The 18,940-nt window shown below is 52.6% G+C and overlaps 1 protein-coding gene across 12 annotated transcripts in view; it reads left to right on the plus strand.

Moving 5' to 3' along the window:
• CTBP2 (C-terminal binding protein 2) overlaps positions 1-18,114 on the plus strand; it is a 146,244-nt gene extending 128,130 nt beyond the window's left edge. For all 12 annotated transcript variants that reach the window (XM_079137782.1, XM_079137773.1, XM_079137780.1 and 9 more), the window contains 8 exons: positions 5,173-5,327; positions 5,458-5,602; positions 9,470-9,676; positions 12,651-12,865; positions 13,289-13,419; positions 13,910-14,037; positions 14,435-14,552; positions 16,708-18,114. In XM_079137782.1, coding sequence (XP_078993908.1) covers positions 5,190-5,327; positions 5,458-5,602; positions 9,470-9,676; positions 12,651-12,865; positions 13,289-13,419; positions 13,910-14,037; positions 14,435-14,552; positions 16,708-16,888 — 1,263 coding nt within the window. In that variant the 5' untranslated portion in view covers positions 5,173-5,189 and the 3' untranslated portion in view covers positions 16,889-18,114. The remainder of the gene's footprint in view (positions 1-5,172; positions 5,328-5,457; positions 5,603-9,469; positions 9,677-12,650; positions 12,866-13,288; positions 13,420-13,909; positions 14,038-14,434; positions 14,553-16,707) is intronic.
• Positions 18,115-18,940: the final 826 nt, after the last annotated feature.

The raw sequence follows: 18,940 nt of genomic DNA on the forward strand, positions 1-18,940 counted from the left end.
TCCTGTTTTCTGGGCTGTTTTGTGAAACCCAAGCCTCTGAAGTACCCCCTTGCCCTCCCCAGCTCAGGGTCTGTCAGGCCTTCAGAAGTTGGTGCTGTACCTTGCTGAGGAGGGTCGGTCCCGTCAGGCTGGATTCCAAGAAGAGGCTGTTGAATTAAGGAGTCTTGCAAAACTTAGGACGTTGGGGAACATGATTGGGCCTCCTGAGGGCATCTGCGGGGTACAAGCGCGGCTGACCGTCAGGCTTCCTGCCACTGTCTCTTCTCCCCACCTCGACTGTGAGAGGCTGGGAGATGTACCAGCTGCCTCCTGTCTCCCAGGTTCCTCTCAGGGTTGGTGCTGGCAAAGCATTTAATCTGTGACCGCTTCCTGCCGGGTACACAGCACCTTGTGGATGGTACTGGTTGTCTCTGGGTCCTGTAAGGGCTGTCTGAGCCTCCTTTCCGGAAGAACCCAGGTACTTCATCCAGAGCCAGCCGTCACGGATGGCATTGGGGCCAGTACCCCAAGAATTCCAAGTTCCTTGAGCCCACTGACGCTCCTCCCTGGGTTCCACCAGCTGGACCGTCCTCCGACTGGGAGTGGCAATTGTTTCACTCGTGCACCTGCTTCTGCTGCTCCTCCTCCATGTGGGGCCCTCAGGGCACTCAGGTGTGTGGCCAGCTTTGTCTTTGCAGAGCTGCAGCCTCTGCTTCCATGTCAAACATTAGATTTGACCATTTTTTCCTTGCTGTACTGAAACACCCGAGGCAGGCTAACTTTTTAAAGTAAAGATACTTATTTAACTCTAAGTTTTTGGAGGCTGAAAATCCACAGTGGGGCAGCCCCATGGATCCAGCCTCTGGCGAAGACTGAACAGCAGATGGCATCACAGTGGAAGCATTTGCAGGAGCAGATGACAACACTGCAAAATAAGGAGCCAGAGAGGTTAGGGACCAGGCTCGCCCTCTTCATAACAGCGTCTGCGGAGAGCTAATGGATTCTACCAGAACAATCTCGAGCCCTTCCAGGGACACTGCCCCCTGACCAAAGGACCGCCTGCTACCCCCAACTCTTAACATGCCACATTGAGAACCGCACTACGGTGCGAGAAGCGCTAAGACCACGTCCAACTTGACCTCGGGGGCTGCTTCGCCTTGGGGTGAACCTGAGATTCTCAGTCCCTGAAGCAACATCATGCCCTGAGGACAGCTTGGCTCCCACCTGCAAGCAACAGAAACCAGTTCTGAACACTTTTCTAAATGGCATTGTTTTTTCTTCTTGGTCACTTGTCCACAGTGACCAAGAGGACAGGACAGTGGGCCTTAGAAGCACTGCAGGGTGCCAGGTGGGGTGTTGCATACCTGTGATCCCAGCCATACGGGAAATGGAGGCAGGAGGATCAGAACAAGAAAGGGCTGGGGTGCGGCCCCATGCAGGAGCACCGCTGGGTGATCCCAGCACACGCAACACACACCCAACATCACTGCGCATGCCGTGTGGCGGGGTCGACCAGGAGAGCTCGTCCTGTTTGCCCTGAGTCTTAAACCAGGTGGCCGACTCCGGCCCTGCCAGCCCATGTTCAGCCTCTAAAAGGAGATCTGGTGTTTTTCCAGCTATGGTGGCACCATGGCTGGGTGACCAGAAAGCCACCAGTCCTCCTGCAGACCGCTTGGGGTCTGTGAGCCTTTGGACTTGGCCTTCCCACATGACTTGTCACTGTTAGTGAATCCCCAGCGACCTGCCTGGCAGTGTCCTGCTTTCCCGACTCTCAGTTCATGTTATTTATGTGTGGCTTCAGCTCCAAGCAGTTTCAGGCCTGGGGACAAACAGCAGCCTGGCCTCAAGCTGTCCATAGAGTGTTCCAGACTGGAGCGTGGCCCTCGCTGTATGGAGGCGAGCCTGAAACCAGGCAGTAACTGATGACAGGAGTCACCGGCCCCTCGTCCTGGGGAGCTACTTGCTTGGAGGGTGGCAGAGTGCAAGGCACCCTCGCTGAGGTACGTCTGAGGGGTTGCGGGGTCCCAGTGGCCTCCGCTCCTGGCTGGGAACAGGAACCATGACCGCATCACAGGTCCTTGTCGATCTTGGGGTAGACATAAGCAGAAAAGCCCTTAACCTGATCCCCGGTTCAGACTCCTCCTGGAACGCTGCCTCGTTGAACATTGTGCAGTGGATTCTTCCTCCCAATCCCTCTGGCTGTGGAAGGAACAGACAGTCCCCAGGAGGTGCGACCTGAGTGTGCATCGCACTTCCCGGAGTCTGACAGAGGCGTGTTCCATCTTACTGTATTTGAACCTACTCTGAAATGTGTCCATTACATCCTAATGTGTTTAAAATGGTTAATTTGTCTAAACCATCAAAAGGCCGTGAGGTCACACAGGAGGCCTGTTCGCAGCTTCTCTCTGGTACTACATGAGGTTCCCTAGGACCCTCTGCCTCAACCTCTGGCAAGACTGTGGAGACAGCAGGTAGGGGAGGGGGCTTCACTGAACTCCAGGTTTCCCAGGGCACAGTGACAGGTTCCCTGTCCTCTGTGCTGGGATCTCAGTGGCCTCCCCGGCAGCCCTGCCCTGGCTTCTTGGTTCCGCTCTACCTCGTGCAGGAGGTACCCCACTCTCACCTCTACTCGGCCGAGGGCCGTCTTGGCACCAAACCCCTATGCTTCCCTGTTCCTGCCTCAGTGAAGACCTTGCAGCAGGCACTCAAGCATTGCACTTGGGTCAGGTGGCCCAAGGGTCAGGAGAACCACAGGCAGATTTCACGGAAAAGAAAAGCAGCCAGTGTTGGGCAGGGAGCTGATCACTAGGCAACCTGGAGTTTGTTACCCGGGTAACGGATCTGTGCACTGGTGCTGTGGATGGGCATCTTGTGACGATGGCACTCAGCCCTCCAGATAGCTCACGTGACCCTGGGTTCTTGCCTTGTGCCTGATGTGATTTTGCCACATGGCCCCTTGTTAAAAACGACCTGAACTTGTGAACTGTCCCATGACCCGTCCTGCCTGCACTCCTGAAAGTCAGGAGCGGGTTCTCACCCAGGTGGTCTGGACTCCGGTCTCCTCAGCCCTCCCCACTCTGGGGCTTGGTCATCTTACCACTCTTAGCATAAGGGGGGTTCGGGAGTGTGTGCTCAGCTAGAGGAGGCAGGGCCGTGCGCCTCTGGGTGGGGGGCTGCTCTCACTTCCCTCTGGCCCCTGAGGGAAACATCTTGTTCTGCCAGCCTCACCTGTGCCTGAAGTCAGAGCACTGAGGGCCCCAACCTGTGGATTAAGACGCCAGGACCGTGAGCCACAGGCAGCGGCAGCCATGGTGCCCTACACGGTGCCCCCTCACTCCTGCCCTGCCATCCCCCAGGTGCAGGAGCACATTGGCACTTGGGTTCACTCGGGTGCCCTGTTTCGGGGGTCAAGGTCTTAGGCCGCAGGCACAGCCGAGTACTCGTGCACCCCCCCATCAGCATCAGGGGTCTGGCTGCCCCTCGGGTGGAGTGGAAGGAGGCTGGGTGCAAATCGGGTCCACCTGGTGGTGCGCCGTGCCCCGCTGCCCACCCTCTCTCCTGTGGTCAGGACAAGGCTTTCCTCTGCTGTGGGTTCAAAGAGACAGTTGTCACTAGGTTTGCCACTCTGCACCGGGGCAGCACATGTACAGTGGTGGCAAGGGCCCGCGGAGATGGCGGACCCACTCGGCGAGGTCATGTCCTCTGGGCTCCTTTCTGTGGGGTACCCTTAGCTGCATAATGAGCCCAGGTGCTACAGAGGGGCCCAGGCCCACCTGTCCCAGCTCCCATGAGGCAGCCATTTCAGGGGCTGCTGAGAGCCCCCTAGGATGGGCTAGGCTGGGAGGTGGGGCCACACAGGTGAGTATTCTTGGGCAGTGGGTTCCTGCCTTTGGTGTCTGGAGCCTGTGCTGCTGACTTATGGTCACTCGGAGGCCAAGTGGTCCCAGACAGCCCATGTCCCATGCAGGATGCGGGGAGCTCAGTAGAGCTGGTGACCTGTGGGACCTAAGGCAGAGCAGAGCAGGCTGTGGAGGGTGGGAACAGCAGTGGGCCTGGGCTGCTCTCGGTCCCCCAGGATGCTGGAAAGCCTCAGAGACCCACAGCGCTGCCTGTGGATTCCTAATCCGTGCCCACTCCAGGTAGGCACTGCCCCTTCCTGGCTTCGCACTGTTGCAGCCTGGGTTCTCACGTGTCCAGGTTCTGGGTGCTATGTCTCCACACCTGGGCAGATGGTCAGGCAAGGAGACCAAGGACAAGGTGCAGGAGCTTGAAGTGGCTGGTGGATGCTAGGGACAGTGCTGCCTCCCTCTCGATGTGGCTTCAGAGCTGTGGGGCCAGCTGCACAGAATGGCTGACGAAGTCACCCGGGCCCCAGACTGCACCTGGGGGGCCTGGTGGCTGTCCACGCTGCCTGCGTGTCTGGGGGTGTGCCACATGGCAGAGAGCAGGTAGAGGCCTTGCTGCCGCCCTGCCGAAGGCCCAGAAGCCACCACACTAGTGGGCACAGAACAGCTGCTTGCACGAGGGCATTAAAGGGAGAAGGGCCGGGCGATCGCTATGCCCCGCCCCCCGTTTCTGCTTGCCCTGGAGCCCTTCAAGAAGTTTGCCCTGAGTCCCCCGGCCTCCTGCCTCCCATACGTCCTCCCCCTTGGACGGTCTCCTCGCTAAGGCGGAGACAGGACTGAGGCTGCCCAGGGCACCTCCTCCCCCGAGGCTTCCCCAGGAAGATCCCTCGGAGTGCAGGCACCTCATTCGTTCCCTCCAATTTCATTTCATGTCATCGTGTGTGTTTTGAGGTGCAGCTGGTAGCTGTGCCCTTGGGGGCCTTGGGGCCTCGGCTGTGGGCTAGTGGCAGGCAGGAACCCTTGGAGTCCCTCTGCACAGTGGCAGTTGGCAGCAGCCCACACAGACTCGTTCCTTAGTGGCCACGGGTTAGCTCCCTGTGAGGTCACATATGCCCGAGTCCCCTCCTCACCTGCAGCCAGCAGGTGCTCCCTCTAGGTCTCGGGTGAACTGAGCTTGTCCTGGAGCCTCGTGGGGTTCTGCAGAACAACCCTGTGGTTGTGTGGGGAGGAGCCCCAGGCTCCCTAACCAGGTGTGGCCCTGCCAGACTTGGCTGCTCTCTGCTGCCCTGGCCCTGGCCCTGATGGTCAGTGCCCTGTTCACCCACCATTCGCCACTCCCTCCTCACAGGTATCCGCCCCCAGATCATGAACGGCCCCCTGCACCCCCGCCCCTTGGTGGCATTGCTGGATGGCAGAGACTGCACCGTGGAGATGCCCATCCTGAAGGACCTGGCCACTGTGGCCTTCTGCGATGCACAGTCCACTCAGGAGATCCACGAGAAGGTGGGCTATGTTCGTCCTGCTCACTGTTGCTCTCGAGTATCCACCATGGGCTTCCCCAACATCCTTTGCCCCTTGACGTGTGGGCGCCCCGTGGCTGGGGCTCTGACCTGTGTCCCGCCTCCCTCTGTAGGTGTTAAACGAGGCCGTGGGCGCTATGATGTACCACACCATCACCCTCACCAGGGAAGACCTGGAGAAGTTCAAGGCCCTGCGGGTGATCGTGAGGATTGGCAGTGGCTATGACAACGTGGATATCAAGGCTGCTGGCGAGCTCGGTGAGTTCACAGCTGGCAAAGGGGCTGGTTTCAGGGAGTTTCTGAAGTGCCTCATTGGCTCCACTTCCACACACCTCAGACACCAGCGCCCCTGCCCCGAGGGTCTGGAAGGACCAAGCCCAGAGGCTCCCATGGACCCCGGCAGAGGGAAAGGCCCTGGGTCTCAGGTCTTTTCCACCCAAGGGTGGAGCTCATCCTCTTGGGGAGCAGCCCTGGCAGGCCACGGCCCAGGTCAATGCCAAAGCAGGTAGACCACTGCCTAGCAGCCCCTGCCCAGTCACGACAACAGCACCAGAGGCAACCGGGGCAGCCCAAAGGCAGGCCCTCTGTTTGAGGCAAACCAACCCTGCATCCCCTGCCTAGTGGGCACACAGGGTCCCATATTTGTGAGGCTGCTAAAGAATACCGCAGAAGGGCTAGCATCTCAGGCCTGAATGACCCCAAACACCAACCTGGGCTGACAACCTAGTGGGTCGGGGTCCTGAGACCTCGTCCCCATCAGCAAGGCCCCAGGGGTCAGCTGTTTCCATGCCTGAGCTGGAGCACCCCACGTGCCTGACGCTTGAGCCTATGGTCCTGGGAAGCCACCTGTCACATTTCCACCAAGGAAGCCCTGGTGGGGGTGTGTTTTAATGGTCGGTCCCCTGGCTCACACTGAGGGTAGCATCCAGACACTGGGGTCACAGAGCGAGACGTGTGGCCCTCCTGGGGCTGCTCCGCAGGCAAAGTCCAGGGAAGAGGCAGAAGACCGTCCTTCCCCGCATCCTACCCGCAGCCACTCGGGAAGGGGGAAAGGGACCACACCAGCTCCAGTTGCCCTCGGGGTCCTCCGAGTGGCCGCTCACCTGTCCCTGCTGCCCAGCATTTGCTCCTGTTTGCTCCCTCCTGGGCCCAGCTTCTGAGCCGGGCCTGGCAGCACAGCAGCTTGGGCGGCTCGGAGACTTCAGAGTAAGTCAGCTGTACGCTTGACCTTTCCCTTTGGCCAGCACCAGTAAGGGTGTTCGTGTTTAGAAGCGGATGTTCTCCGTGCTCTCGGAGCGGAATGCCCAACCTGAAGGAGGACGGGTCATGGTCACAGGGCCATGCCCCTCAGCTCTGGCGCGTCAGCTGCTCTCAATGCTGGGCCTCCTTCACCCACCAGCCGCTCCTTTCTGGGGAGAAGTGGGAGGTCAAGGCTAAACTTTCCTTCTCTCCAGCTGCAGACGATGTAAGAGCAGATGGGCTGGGTTCAGGAAGGAACCTCAAATCCAAGACCCCCAGCGAGGTGGGCCCTGGTTAAGGGGGTGTTAGTTCCAGAGTCCTGGGACTCACAGAAGCCACCAGGGACTATCGCTTCATAAAACAGAAAAGGGATATCAATGGTGGCATTCTCACTGACCCTGGACTGCCCTGACAAGGGATCCGTCCAGGGCATATCTGCTGGGTCTCTCTCTCTCTCCCTTGGTCTCTCTCAATATCGTTTTAGTTGTAGATGAACACAATACCTTTGTGCGTGTGTGTGTGGTGCTGGGGGTTGAACCCAGAGCCTTGTGCATGTGAGGAAAGCACTCTACCAACTGAGCTATCTGCCCAGCCCCCTACCTTTATTTTATTTGTTTATCATTATGTGGTGCCGGGGATCGAACCCAGTGCCTCATATGTGCTCGGCAAGTGCTTACCACTGAGCCGCACCCCAGCCCTCCTGGGAATTTCTGAAGGGCGGTTTTCAGAGGTGAATTCTGGAGAAGAACTAGCTTCCATCCAGATGCTCTTTCATCTGAATGCATTTCCCCAGTCATGTGGTCACCAGCCCCTTGATGGCAGGAATGGCAGGTGGCTGCCCGCAAACCCTCCTCCTCACGGGACTTCTGTCCTGGCCAGAGAGTAGCCCTGCACCGGAGGAGGCAGCACACCCTCCAGGCTTGTGTGAAGCCTGCAGTAACCACCAGATAGTCCAGCCATCCACCCCCAGAATACGAGTGTGCCCTTCATGTGAAGGGCAGAACAAGGCTCAGGAAACCCCTTTTGGCCCTGTTGCTGCATGATAATGGCACCTATAGCGGCCAGAGGAGTCCCCCACGTTCCTCCCCAGGAACCAGCAGACAGAAGCAGGGCAGTGTGGGCAGAGGCCTCTGCCGTGCAGGCCGCTCTAGCAAACGCATTTGTCTGTTTCTAATCCCATTTGGGCCACGGCAGGAAGAGCAGCTTGGCTCTTGGGGACCACTTCCAGGACATAGGCTCCCACAAGCCTCAGGGCCTACAGAGGCTGGGAGCCCATCCCTGTGGGGCTGGAGCCATACTTCTGTGGCATTTGGGTGAAGTATCCTGAGAGACCATATCCGTGGAATTTTGAGCATGGCTGAGGATTTCCAACTTGCGGCTAATGAAGGCTGCGGCATTGCCTGGCAGGTCCTGGTGCCACTGGGTAGGGTGACTCCTCATTCCTCCTGTCATTGTTGACACCCTTGCCCAGCCACACGTGCTCCCAGGTCTGGGCTCTGCCTCTCCACATGGGCACAGGAGTCAAGGAGCTGAATTCCCACATGTAAAGCCTGCACCCTGCCCTGTGGTTCCTTTATCACATATGGACCTGCAGGGTCTTGCCCTGCATCACCTTCCACCTGACTGTAGCCCCTCCCCTCAGGAGTGAAAATCGTCCACTACCAAAAGGTTTTTAAACTTCTAGCATCTGCCTCAGTCTGCCCAGACACTAATAACAACATACGATTGAACTGATGTTCTGCCCTGAGTCATGGCAAATGTGCTGGACCTGTCACAAGATGACCAATCTCCACCTCGTGGAAGAGATGGGCAGCCTCCATCCCAGTCAAAAAGGAAGTCCCTTGGCAGGTGCCCTCAGTAGTCAGGTGGGCTGAGTGAGTTGTGCGTGCAGGGTAACTTCCCTTTCTGAGCTGTCTGTCTTCCTGAGGGTCGTTTATCAGAGTGGACCTTGGAACAACCCTCATGGCGGGGCCTGGGGACAGCAACACAACTGCTAGAAAGATAGTTCTCAGCAATATTGGTCTTATTTCCTGTCTAATAGCAATTTCTGTCTCCTGCCCCAGTCTTAAGAAGGTAGAACAGTTCAGGGCCACCTTAAAACTGGCCCCACCTAACTGCCTGGGGAACGTGGCGTTCCTAAAAGCCTAAACCTGAGATCAAGAGGGAGCCCACATGCTTGTGCCCCTGCTCAGAAAGCTGCATAACTGGCGGACCCAGGCAGACCCACAGTCCTGGTTAGGCCCTCGACTGGGCTCTGGATCTCCACATACTGGGCAGCAGGGAGAACTGTGTCCACCCTGGTCTCTGCCCATCTGCTCCCTTCTCCAAAATGCCCTCCTGTCAAGGAAGGTAAGGGCCAAAGCCCTTCCTGCATAGACTTGGGTTTCTCACTCTCTGTGACTGCATGCCAACATTTTTGGCCAGAGTATAGGGACAGGAAGAGCAGGTCTGTCTCCTCTGTGCTTTCTGCCAGAGCAGGACAGGGACCAGGGTCTGTAGAAAAGTACACGACTGGAATCGGACATAGAGTCGCTTTATTAAGCTACAAATAACATGTTTTCAGCTCTTAAAATACTATAAAATAAAAAGCCAATCTCCGTGACCCAACCTGGCCCCATGAGGAAAACCCCAGGACTCTGGTTGAGGAGTCAGTCCTCTAGGTCCCTACCCTCAAAGTCTTGCCAGCGTCGGGTGGAAGTATCTACTGACCATGCTGCTCTAGGGCGGCCAGGACCACATGACGAGACGATGTTTGAGGAAGCCAACCCTACCTCTCTGTTCCCTTGCCAGGAACCTGCTCCCTCAGCAGTGTGGGCCCGGAGCCCTGGGACTCCCCTACATAACCTAGGGTCTTCTCACCTCTGGCCTCGCCCTTGTCCTTTTCAGGGATTGCTGTATGCAACATCCCGTCTGCAGCTGTGGAGGAGACGGCCGATTCCACCATCTGCCATATCCTCAATCTGTATCGGCGCAACACATGGCTGTACCAGGCACTGCGGGAAGGCACACGGGTACAGAGTGTGGAACAGATCCGCGAGGTGGCTTCAGGAGCAGCTCGAATCCGTGGGGAGACACTGGGCCTCATCGGCTTCGGTGCGTGCCCAACTCGCAGACCGTCCTGCCCCCCTGGAGCCAGGGATTCCCTGTTCTCCAAGAGTTCACACCCGCAATAGTGGCAACTAAGCAGTGTTTGCTTGCTGTAGGCAGGGCAAGGCCAGGGCCCACCCACCACCAAGTTGCATGGGGTGGGAGGTCTGAGGTCAGAAGCAATATGGAGAAAATGCAGGTAAGACCTAGACTTGTAAGACAGGGTCTGCACTGTTGCTCAGGATGATGAAGCAGGATAGCATTTTCCACGGGTGGGCTGCAGGATGGGCCTGGGTGTGTTAACTTTCCCTGAGGGCAGGTGGGGGTACACCAGGGCCATCGTGGACAATGATCAGTCCTGGGGAACTAGAAGCAGGCTGGTGGTTCAGTAGTGGCCTGGGTTCTGTGGGTCTTGGATGCTAGACTGAGGTGGCAGCTGGATGTCACTGAAAGATTCCAGCCAGAGGGTGGCATAGGTTGTCAGCCTGGAAGTTCCCCTCAGAGGAGCTGGAAGCCATCTTCCTGGACCTGACTATTGCCATGGAGACCAACAAGCAGGCCCTGGGAGGGTCTCCAGCAGACATGGTAGAGGGGCCAGGAGAAGGGGAGTCATGGTTTGAAGCAGCCAGATGCCACACTTTCGGTCACAGAGGGGCTCAAGTAGGGACACACCCATCCCCTGCTCGTGGTGCACATGGGAAGGCCTCAGCTGGCCCCCAAAATCCCAGCCCCAACACTTGCCAGCTCATAGCCTTGAGGTTTCCTGGTCTGTAAATCGATGGGGTGGGATGCACTTCTTGAGACTCGAGGAAGGCATGAGAAACATGAGGGACAGGTAAACTTCCAGAATATCCCCCAATCGCTGAGCCTTTAGCTCAGAGCTCCATGCGTCTAGATGATTGGCTCAGAGCCCGTGATGACCCTGATGCCCTCTTGCCCCACAAGCTTCACTGGGGATCTGGTAGCTAAAGTGAGGCAGAGGTTGCTGGGCTCGTCTAGAATCCTCCATTGCTAAGCCCCTCCCGCGGCCCGGCGTAGACTCCAGCAGGCCTGCGGGGCCTGGCGGGGCGGCGGCGCCACCTCCCACAGCTCTCCTACCAGGCGCTCCTTGCTGGGGTCACTTCTTTGGCCATGTGCCCTAGTCTTCCCGTTTTTAAAGTCCCTTTGAGCCCCCTCCGTGTACCAAGACCACCCTTTTGCTTCAGTCCTGCTCTCTCTGTCCATAAGGTAGTTACTGCCATCTTCCTGGATCCCAGACACAAGTTCATTGTCTATCTATGGCCTTCCAGGATAAGAGTGAGGGGACAGAAGGAGGGACACTTGGGGGCTACCCCATCACTGGTGCAGCCACCCTGTTAGGGACCAAAGGCTGAACCTGGGAGTGTCCACAGGGAGTCTGCCAGCCCCGCTCAGGCTGCCAGTCCTGTGGTGGGGGGCTCCCTGGAGGCAGAGGCTGCAAACATTTGCAAGACCCTGAAAGAAAAGGCCACTACTGGTAGCAATGCTTTAAAAAAGAAAAGAAATTAAACAAGAGGCCCAGACACTTAGCTTCTTTCTACAAGGACTGAGTTTGGATAATTAGGTCTTTCATCAGAAAATCTCACAGAAAAAAGTAGAAGCTGGTAAATCCGTGGGTGTTTGTGAACGTATGAAAAAGGAAGCTGCCGGGAACTAATACCCAGCCCCCTCCTGTATACATCTGCTTTTCCACCAGCTCCCAGCGAGAGCCACAGCCTCAGATCAAAGTAGGCGGGAGTCGGAGGGTGGCTGAGGATGGCTGTCGGGAGTCGGGGAGGCATTCACCCTGTTGAATGTGGACTCCCACCAGCCACACCACGGGGTCACTACCGCGTGTCTGAAGTGTGCCCCAGAGGGTCCTTCTGGCACAGGTGCTACACTTCCCAGTACCTTGCCCCAGCCCTGCGCCTCTGTCCCTGTGCTGGGGGCACAACTCTAGTTCCCCAGTTACCACGTCCATGAGGAGCGATGACGAGCGATGACTTGGTGGATTAATGGCCCACTGGTCGCATGCAGCCCTCCACTTGATCAGAATGACTTTTGCCTCCCAACCACGGCGGCATCTCCTCCTCAGCCTGCCCAGTTAGATGGGGCTGTAGCACGTTGCCCTTCAAAGACCCGCTTCCTGTTTGGAAATGCAGGTCTTCCCTCTTGCTTTCTCCCTGCCTGCATATTTGAAAATAGTTGAGATAAATTTTATTTAAAATTTAGGGCCCTAAGTGAGCCCTAAGCATCACTGAAACCATTTTATTTTCAGGCTGAAAACTGCTCTGGGAAGCAGAAGCTATGTTTAGGGATCCACGGGTTTATGACCACTGGGGAGCAGGGGAGACTTTCTTGCCTGCTAGGTGACATTCTCTAGAACTCATGGAGTCCAGGCTGTGGGACAGGGCCAGGCCTGGCAGACACATGGCTTGCCTCAGTCAGTGAGTTCTGCAGCCAATTTGTGTACTCAAGCTGGATGCAATGGTCAGTTTTGACCCTTGTACTCCTGGTGGGAGCAAACCCAAAGGCAATTAGGCTGGAGAACAAATGTTCCCTGACGGATAGTGAGAGCAAGAAAGTAATAATGATAAGAAGCCTTCTGTGCAAATAAGAAACGGAGAGGTAAACAAGAATGGGACCCTCCTAGTGACAGGTGGAGCATGTGTGGTTCCTTAAAACACTGAATTGGGTATGGGTTAGGAAATGTCCTTTTAAAAAATTCCTGCTATGTGGGCAAATATAAGCAGCACCATGACCTTGACCAAGAGCACCCATCTCCACCTTGACCCTGGTGGCCTCTGGGGGGATGCCGGCTTGGATGCCACTATATTTTGGGTGCAGTCCTTTTGTCATCAGCTAGCAGTAAGGATGGTGACCTCAGGTTCAACCTAAGAAGTAATGAGGTAGCAGGATGGGACAGCACATAGTTAGTGCCCCCAGGAGACCTCACTCACCTGGACCTTCTATCTCTGCACAGGTCGCACAGGGCAGGCGGTTGCTGTTCGAGCCAAGGCCTTTGGATTCAGCGTCATATTTTATGACCCCTACTTGCAGGATGGGATAGAGCGGTCCCTGGGCGTGCAGAGGGTCTACACCCTGCAGGACTTGCTGTATCAGAGCGACTGTGTCTCCTTGCACTGCAATCTCAACGAACATAACCACCACCTCATCAATGACTTTACTATAAAGCAGGTAATTTCGAAACAGATGTCCTCAGACCCTGGACACTTCTGTCCAAAGGTAGCCCACCTGCCTTGGGCACCAGAAGGGATGGGAAATGATTCTTGGACACATTGGTGAACCAAGGACCCTGGGACAAATCAGTGCTCGTGGTGGTGGGGTAATGGGATGGCCCGGAGCTAACCCGGGACCCAGCCGGCTTCCAGCCACTCTTCAGGCAGGTCTTAGTCTCTAAAAGAAAAAAGCAGGTGAGTGGCCACATGTCCAACCTTCTGACCTCGTGGCCCTCTGACAGGATCAGCAGAACCTGACCCCTGGCCCTCATCTATCACCAAGACTTCCCGTTCCTGTCCTTGAACTGCAGCTTTCATTAAACCCTGATTCTTGAACCTGCAGCAGCAGCAAGACATAACCAGCTTCTCTTTCCTCCCACAGATGAGGCAAGGGGCATTCCTCGTTAACGCAGCCCGCGGTGGCCTGGTGGACGAGAAGGCATTGGCACAGGCCCTCAAGGAGGGCAGGATACGAGGGGCAGCTCTCGATGTGCATGAATCAGAGCCCTTTAGGTGGGTGTGTGGCCCACCTGACTCTAGCCTCCTGCCAAGAGTCTGCAGGGACCAGACCTGACCCCCCTACACTTTAAATCTGAGGCACTTTCCCAGAAAAGTTTTTGGGTAGGAAATTCTGGAGATGTTTAAAGTCTGTCTTCTAAAGACTGTAATGTCCTCATTAATAGTGAAAGAGCCAAAAGATCCCCAAAGGTCATCCGAGAAGGCAGAGCTGGAAACGTGGTGGTCGTTTGGAGCTATAGACAAGTCACTTCTGGCATTCCTTCTGCTTGGAGGAAGGCAACCCTCAATAGAATTGGCCTTTCTTTTTTGTCTGATCCAACCATTCTTACGTAAACTGTTATAAATCCCAGCCCCTATGAAATGCACCACAGAACACGCCCACTGGAGCTACAGTTACCACTCCACATGGTTCAGAGTTCACAGTTGACATATGGTCACCGGATATACCTTTTCCCATTTATTGAGTTCCTTTACATTTGTCTAGCTTTGCTCAGGGTCCTTTGAAAGATGCACCAAATCTCATCTGTACTCCCCACACGGCCTGGTATAGTGAACAAGCATCACTAGAGATGAGAGAGGCAGCTGCCACCGAGATCCGCCGAGCAATCACAGGTGAGCCCTCTGCACCTCCACGCCAGCTGCAGCCCAGCTGGTTGAAAGGAGAAAACATCCACACAGCGGATGGCCTGATGGCCACAGGTGGCTGCAGAATTCATTTTTAGGGTCAAGTAAATTAAATTTTGTGAGTTAGGTTCACATAAATCCTGAATGAAATTTCAGAGAGGAAGTTCATTCCCTCTAGTCTCAGTATATGTTATAAACTGCAGAAGGTGACCCCCAGAGGCAGTAGGGAGGTTCATTTTCTGTTCCAGCTGAAAGCTCTTCCTCCGCACTGCAAGCCTTCCAAGTAATATTGAACTCACGGTGACCTTGGTGTATGCATGCATGTATATACGAACTCTCTGCGCATGCACATGAATATGATTAATTGTAACCCTCTTAACTCTAGGTCGCATCCCAGAAAGCTTAAGAAACTGTGTCAACAAGGAATTCTTTGTCACATCAGCTCCTTGGTCAGTAATAGACCAGCAAGCAATTCATCCCGAGCTCAATGGTGCCACATACAGGTGAGAAGAGAAACTGAATTTGTCTTGAGCTACTAGCCTTGTGCCCTTGGGGACAAAAGGAGGCAAGAAAAGCCCAAATTTGCAGTGAGTTCGGTAATAAAAGAAAAAAAAAAAAAAATCAGCCTTTCAAGTGGGAATTGTGTACATTATCCTCTAACTTTTTTGGTGCCTGATTTCCATGGAATAAACACAACTTGAAGGAAACCATTTAAAACTAGAATTATGAAAGGCAACAAACAGCTCATGTTTTAAGAGTGTAAGGGCTAGGGTAGTATCCACAGCATGCAGGTTAATTACCCAGGTTGGATGACCACCATGCCAGGAAACACCCTTCCTTCTGAAGGTTCTGTAAAATTGTCTAGAAACTCAGAGTTCCAGAGTTTCTAGAAGGAAAACTGTCAAGGGGGAAAGGTCTGTGATTTTTTTAAATTTTAATTTAAATCTTGTATCCAAGGGAAGCATTTTTGCAAGAGAATGTGAAAATCAACTAAGGACAATGACCTTTTCTACACAAATAAAGATAGCCCAAATAATAGGTAGAATATATATAATTTGGGCTAGGTGCATACCTATAATCCCAGTGACAAAAGGATTGCAAGTTTAAGGCCAACCTCAGCAACTTAACCAGAACCCTTCAAAATTAAAAAAGGCTGGCGATGTAGCTAGTCAAGTGTTCCTGGGTTCTAGCTCCAGTATTGTGGGGTGGGGAGAGAATGCACGCAGTGTGGGTAAACAGTATGACTACTAGGGTGGATAGAAACAAGAGTCCCTGAAGGGAACAGTAGTGTCGTGCTACCCCTCCCAGCCTCCAATTATTGCAGGGTTCTAGTGAAATACAAGAACCTGTGCGCACAAGAGGAGCTGCAGCCTTGCCCTAACCCAGGGCTCCCCACCCTGAGCAGTACTCACATTTGGGGCCAAGTAATAATCTTATAGGAATCATTGGGTACATCGTAGTGTTCAGCAGCCTCCAGGGCCTCCGCTCACTAATGCCAGGAGCCCCTCCTACTCTCATCTCTGACAACTGAAAGTCTCTCCCAGACACTGCTACATGTCAGATGGCTGGGCATAGTTTATGCCCACTCAGTCCCAACTTTGCCTCATAAGCACCTTGAAGTATCATCGCTTACGCCAATCTCAGAACGACAACCACACTCATTCAGGTTGGTGGTTAACCCTGACGGGCTCTGCTGTATTCCTTCAGACAGGTCAAGGCTCTGAAAAACTACTATAGGTGCTCTGAAGGCCCAGAGCTCAAAAGGATTCTACCAATCAAAGCCCTGGAGAGACCCTGGGGATTCCTTAGCAGTTTAAGTTGGTAGCCAGGGGCTGGGGCAGGCTTGCGACAAAGGGTCTGACAACTTTGCAAGTGGGACAGTCATTCTGAAGCACCTGTCCCATAAGTGTGTTTAAATATATTGTCACATTTGTGCCTAAGAACTGTGTGTTCTATAGGAGACTAATGCAGCATGTCCTCACACAGACGTGTCTGTGTCCTGCCTGCAATGTAACATGAGCCCCTACCTTGGCATGCATAGGATGGCAGGCACTGAAACAACAGCAGGTTACCAGTTCCCCATTGCTGCCCCAGCCCACAGAATAGCAGCTTAAGAGTTTGGGCTGCTATTAAAATGATCAGTGGCTTATAAACCACAAGTTTCTCATAGTTCTGGAAGCTCCAAGTGCCAGGACAAGCTGCTAACAGGCTAGGGTCCCAGTGAGGGTTGCTTTCTGGTTGTAGGTTGCCGAACTCTCACATAGCTCTCTGGCTCCCCACGTGCTACATGAGATGACTGTGGTACTTATCCTTCTCATAGGGAGTCCTCCCAAAGGTTCTTCTAAGTGTGCTTCATAGTCTGTCGGCAAATCACGAAGTCAGCCTCACTAGTGAATACTTTCTGAAGTCAGCCAGAAAATGGAGACTGTTGGGTCACAACACTCACCAACATTAATTATACCTGTTGTCAAAAAGCCACAAAATTGAAGGCCTAGTGTTTTTTTTTTTTTTTTTTTTTTCCTTTTCTTTTCCCAGTGAACTAGGTCTCCCCTCGCTTTGCGGGGAGAGAGGACAACAAATTTTCCTGTAATAATTGAAGGGCCAAGAGCTTAGGACTCTGTGTCAGACTTACAAGTCCCCTTTCCATGTGCTCCATAGGTATCCACCGGGCATAGTAGGCGTGGCTCCGGGAGGACTTCCTGCAGCCATGGAAGGGATCATCCCTGGAGGCATCCCGGTGACTCACAACCTCCCCACAGTGGCACACCCTTCCCAAGCTCCCTCTCCCAACCAGCCTACAAAACATGGGGACAATCGAGAGCACCCCAACGAGCAATAGCAGAGAATGCTGAAAGGTAATCATTCAGATAAACTTGGGACCAAGAGACAGTGAAAGTGGATGAACTAAGAGAAAAGGAATTTGACAGTCTTTTTAACTGATCCTGGACATATGCATCGTTGGTGTTGCGGTGTTAAAAGCTACAAGAGTTAGAAAACTGAAGATGTCGTCTGCTCACAGAAGCGCTGAAAGACTAGGACGTGATTTATTAACGACCAACTTCTGTTATTGTGTGTTAAGTTTTTCATCTGTGCATCAAATCACAAAGAATAAATAGAGCTTTTTCCTTTATCAGTTCCTTGGGCACAGCAGGTCCTGAGCACCTTGCTCTAGAATGTTGGATCAAGAGTTCCAAAACAAACATCAAAATAAAAAATATTAAGAGGAAATCCCCATCTTATGACTCTAGTCCCTTTGGTCTACAGGGGCTTGTCACCTCTTTTTGCTAATAGGAAGACAATTGCTACAAAATGGGGAAAAAACTGTTTGCCTGTGTTAGACACCTGCACGCATAGGACTGAAGACAGTACAGGCTCCTGTACAGAAGTGTCTCCCTCGCAGCTGAACTGCATACCGAGTGGGCAAGTTGGTTGTAAGTTCAGTTGTACCCTCTGATGATGCAAAAAAAAAAAAAAAAAAAAAAAAAAAAAGCAAAAAAAAAAAAAGAGAAAAAAGTATTAAGTTTCACAAGCTGTTTGTACTCAAATATATTTTCTCAGTTTCAGATCCTCAGCTATTTTATTGAGTGGAAAGTCTTGAACTGCTAAGGGTTCAAGAATAATGTTGCATTTCCTTATGTCTCAGGAAACACTTTTTATGGTAACTTGTCAGATTGTCTATGAACAAACCCACTTTTTAAGACATTGATAAATTCTTTTCTTCACGTGATATTTTATACAAGAACACTTCAGATGTGTTATTAGATGTGACTGATTTTAACAAATCCTATTAGATTTGTATCAACTAGTTACATGTTCTATTCATAGTCTTTTGTGAATCATTGCCTTTTTGTTTAAAAAGATGGCCTATTTTGAGCCTTTGTATAGGTACATTCCTGTTTTTGTGACAAAAAAAAAACAAAAAAAAACTTTAACCTGTCCCAAAAGGAAAATGGCTATCAGAAGTATGTTTTGTTTTAGTGTGAGTTACCGTTACTGTACTTGTTTATTGTAAAGGTGGACATTTAGCGTTCAGTGCAGTTTTCAATAAAAATTAATTAAAATTTCTGCTAAGTTCTGAAATTCAAGTACATCTCACCAATATAAAAAGTTCTCTACTTGAGATGTTCAGAGGTAATTGTTAGCCAATTACCAACTCTTGTTACTCCAAGGTTCTATCTGCCTATTCCATAACCAGATTCAAAAATGCTGACAATTACCTAATGTGATACAGCATTTGAATGAAAGAGCAAGACTTCGCACAAGTCCATCATTCTCAAATCATGCTCTCCTTAAGATGAAACACTGCATTGGAATGAAGTCAATTCCAGAAACAAGCTGGTCAACTTTGTGAATTTTGCTCTTAATTGACCCAAAAGTAGAATTAACTGGTTCACGCATGCCAATAACCCAAGAACTGATATTTACAGTTACAAAATAATTAACATCATCCATTATCCATATTAAGTTCATTTAACATCTTCCTTTTAAAATAACATCAAACCTTCTGCATTAGTAAGATATAGTCCCACAATTCCAGTGTCAAACTTACTCTGAGCTTTTCTTATCCTCCCCTTCGAGTTAGAAAACTTTGTTTTAGCTGCACTCCGCTCAAACCCAGGGCCTTGCTCTACCACTCAGTCACAACCCAAAACAAGCTTCCCTGGCCTTCTGTTCCCACTCAGGTAGGTGGTGGCTCCATCCCTACTCTACAATGAAACTTTACATTAAAACAAACTCCCATGGGAGACAGTTACTTGACCTATTATCTCAGGAAGCAGGAAGGTAGTGTGCCATTGTCTTCATAACCACTTACACCAAACAGATGATGAAATGCACAACAAAGCCTCAACCACTTGTGCACAGAAGTTATTTCACCTTCACATGTTCAGAC

The sequence above is a fragment of the Sciurus vulgaris genome (assembly GCF_902686455.1).
Source record: "Sciurus vulgaris genome assembly, chromosome: 4".
Lineage (NCBI taxonomy): Eukaryota > Metazoa > Chordata > Mammalia > Rodentia > Sciuridae > Sciurus > Sciurus vulgaris.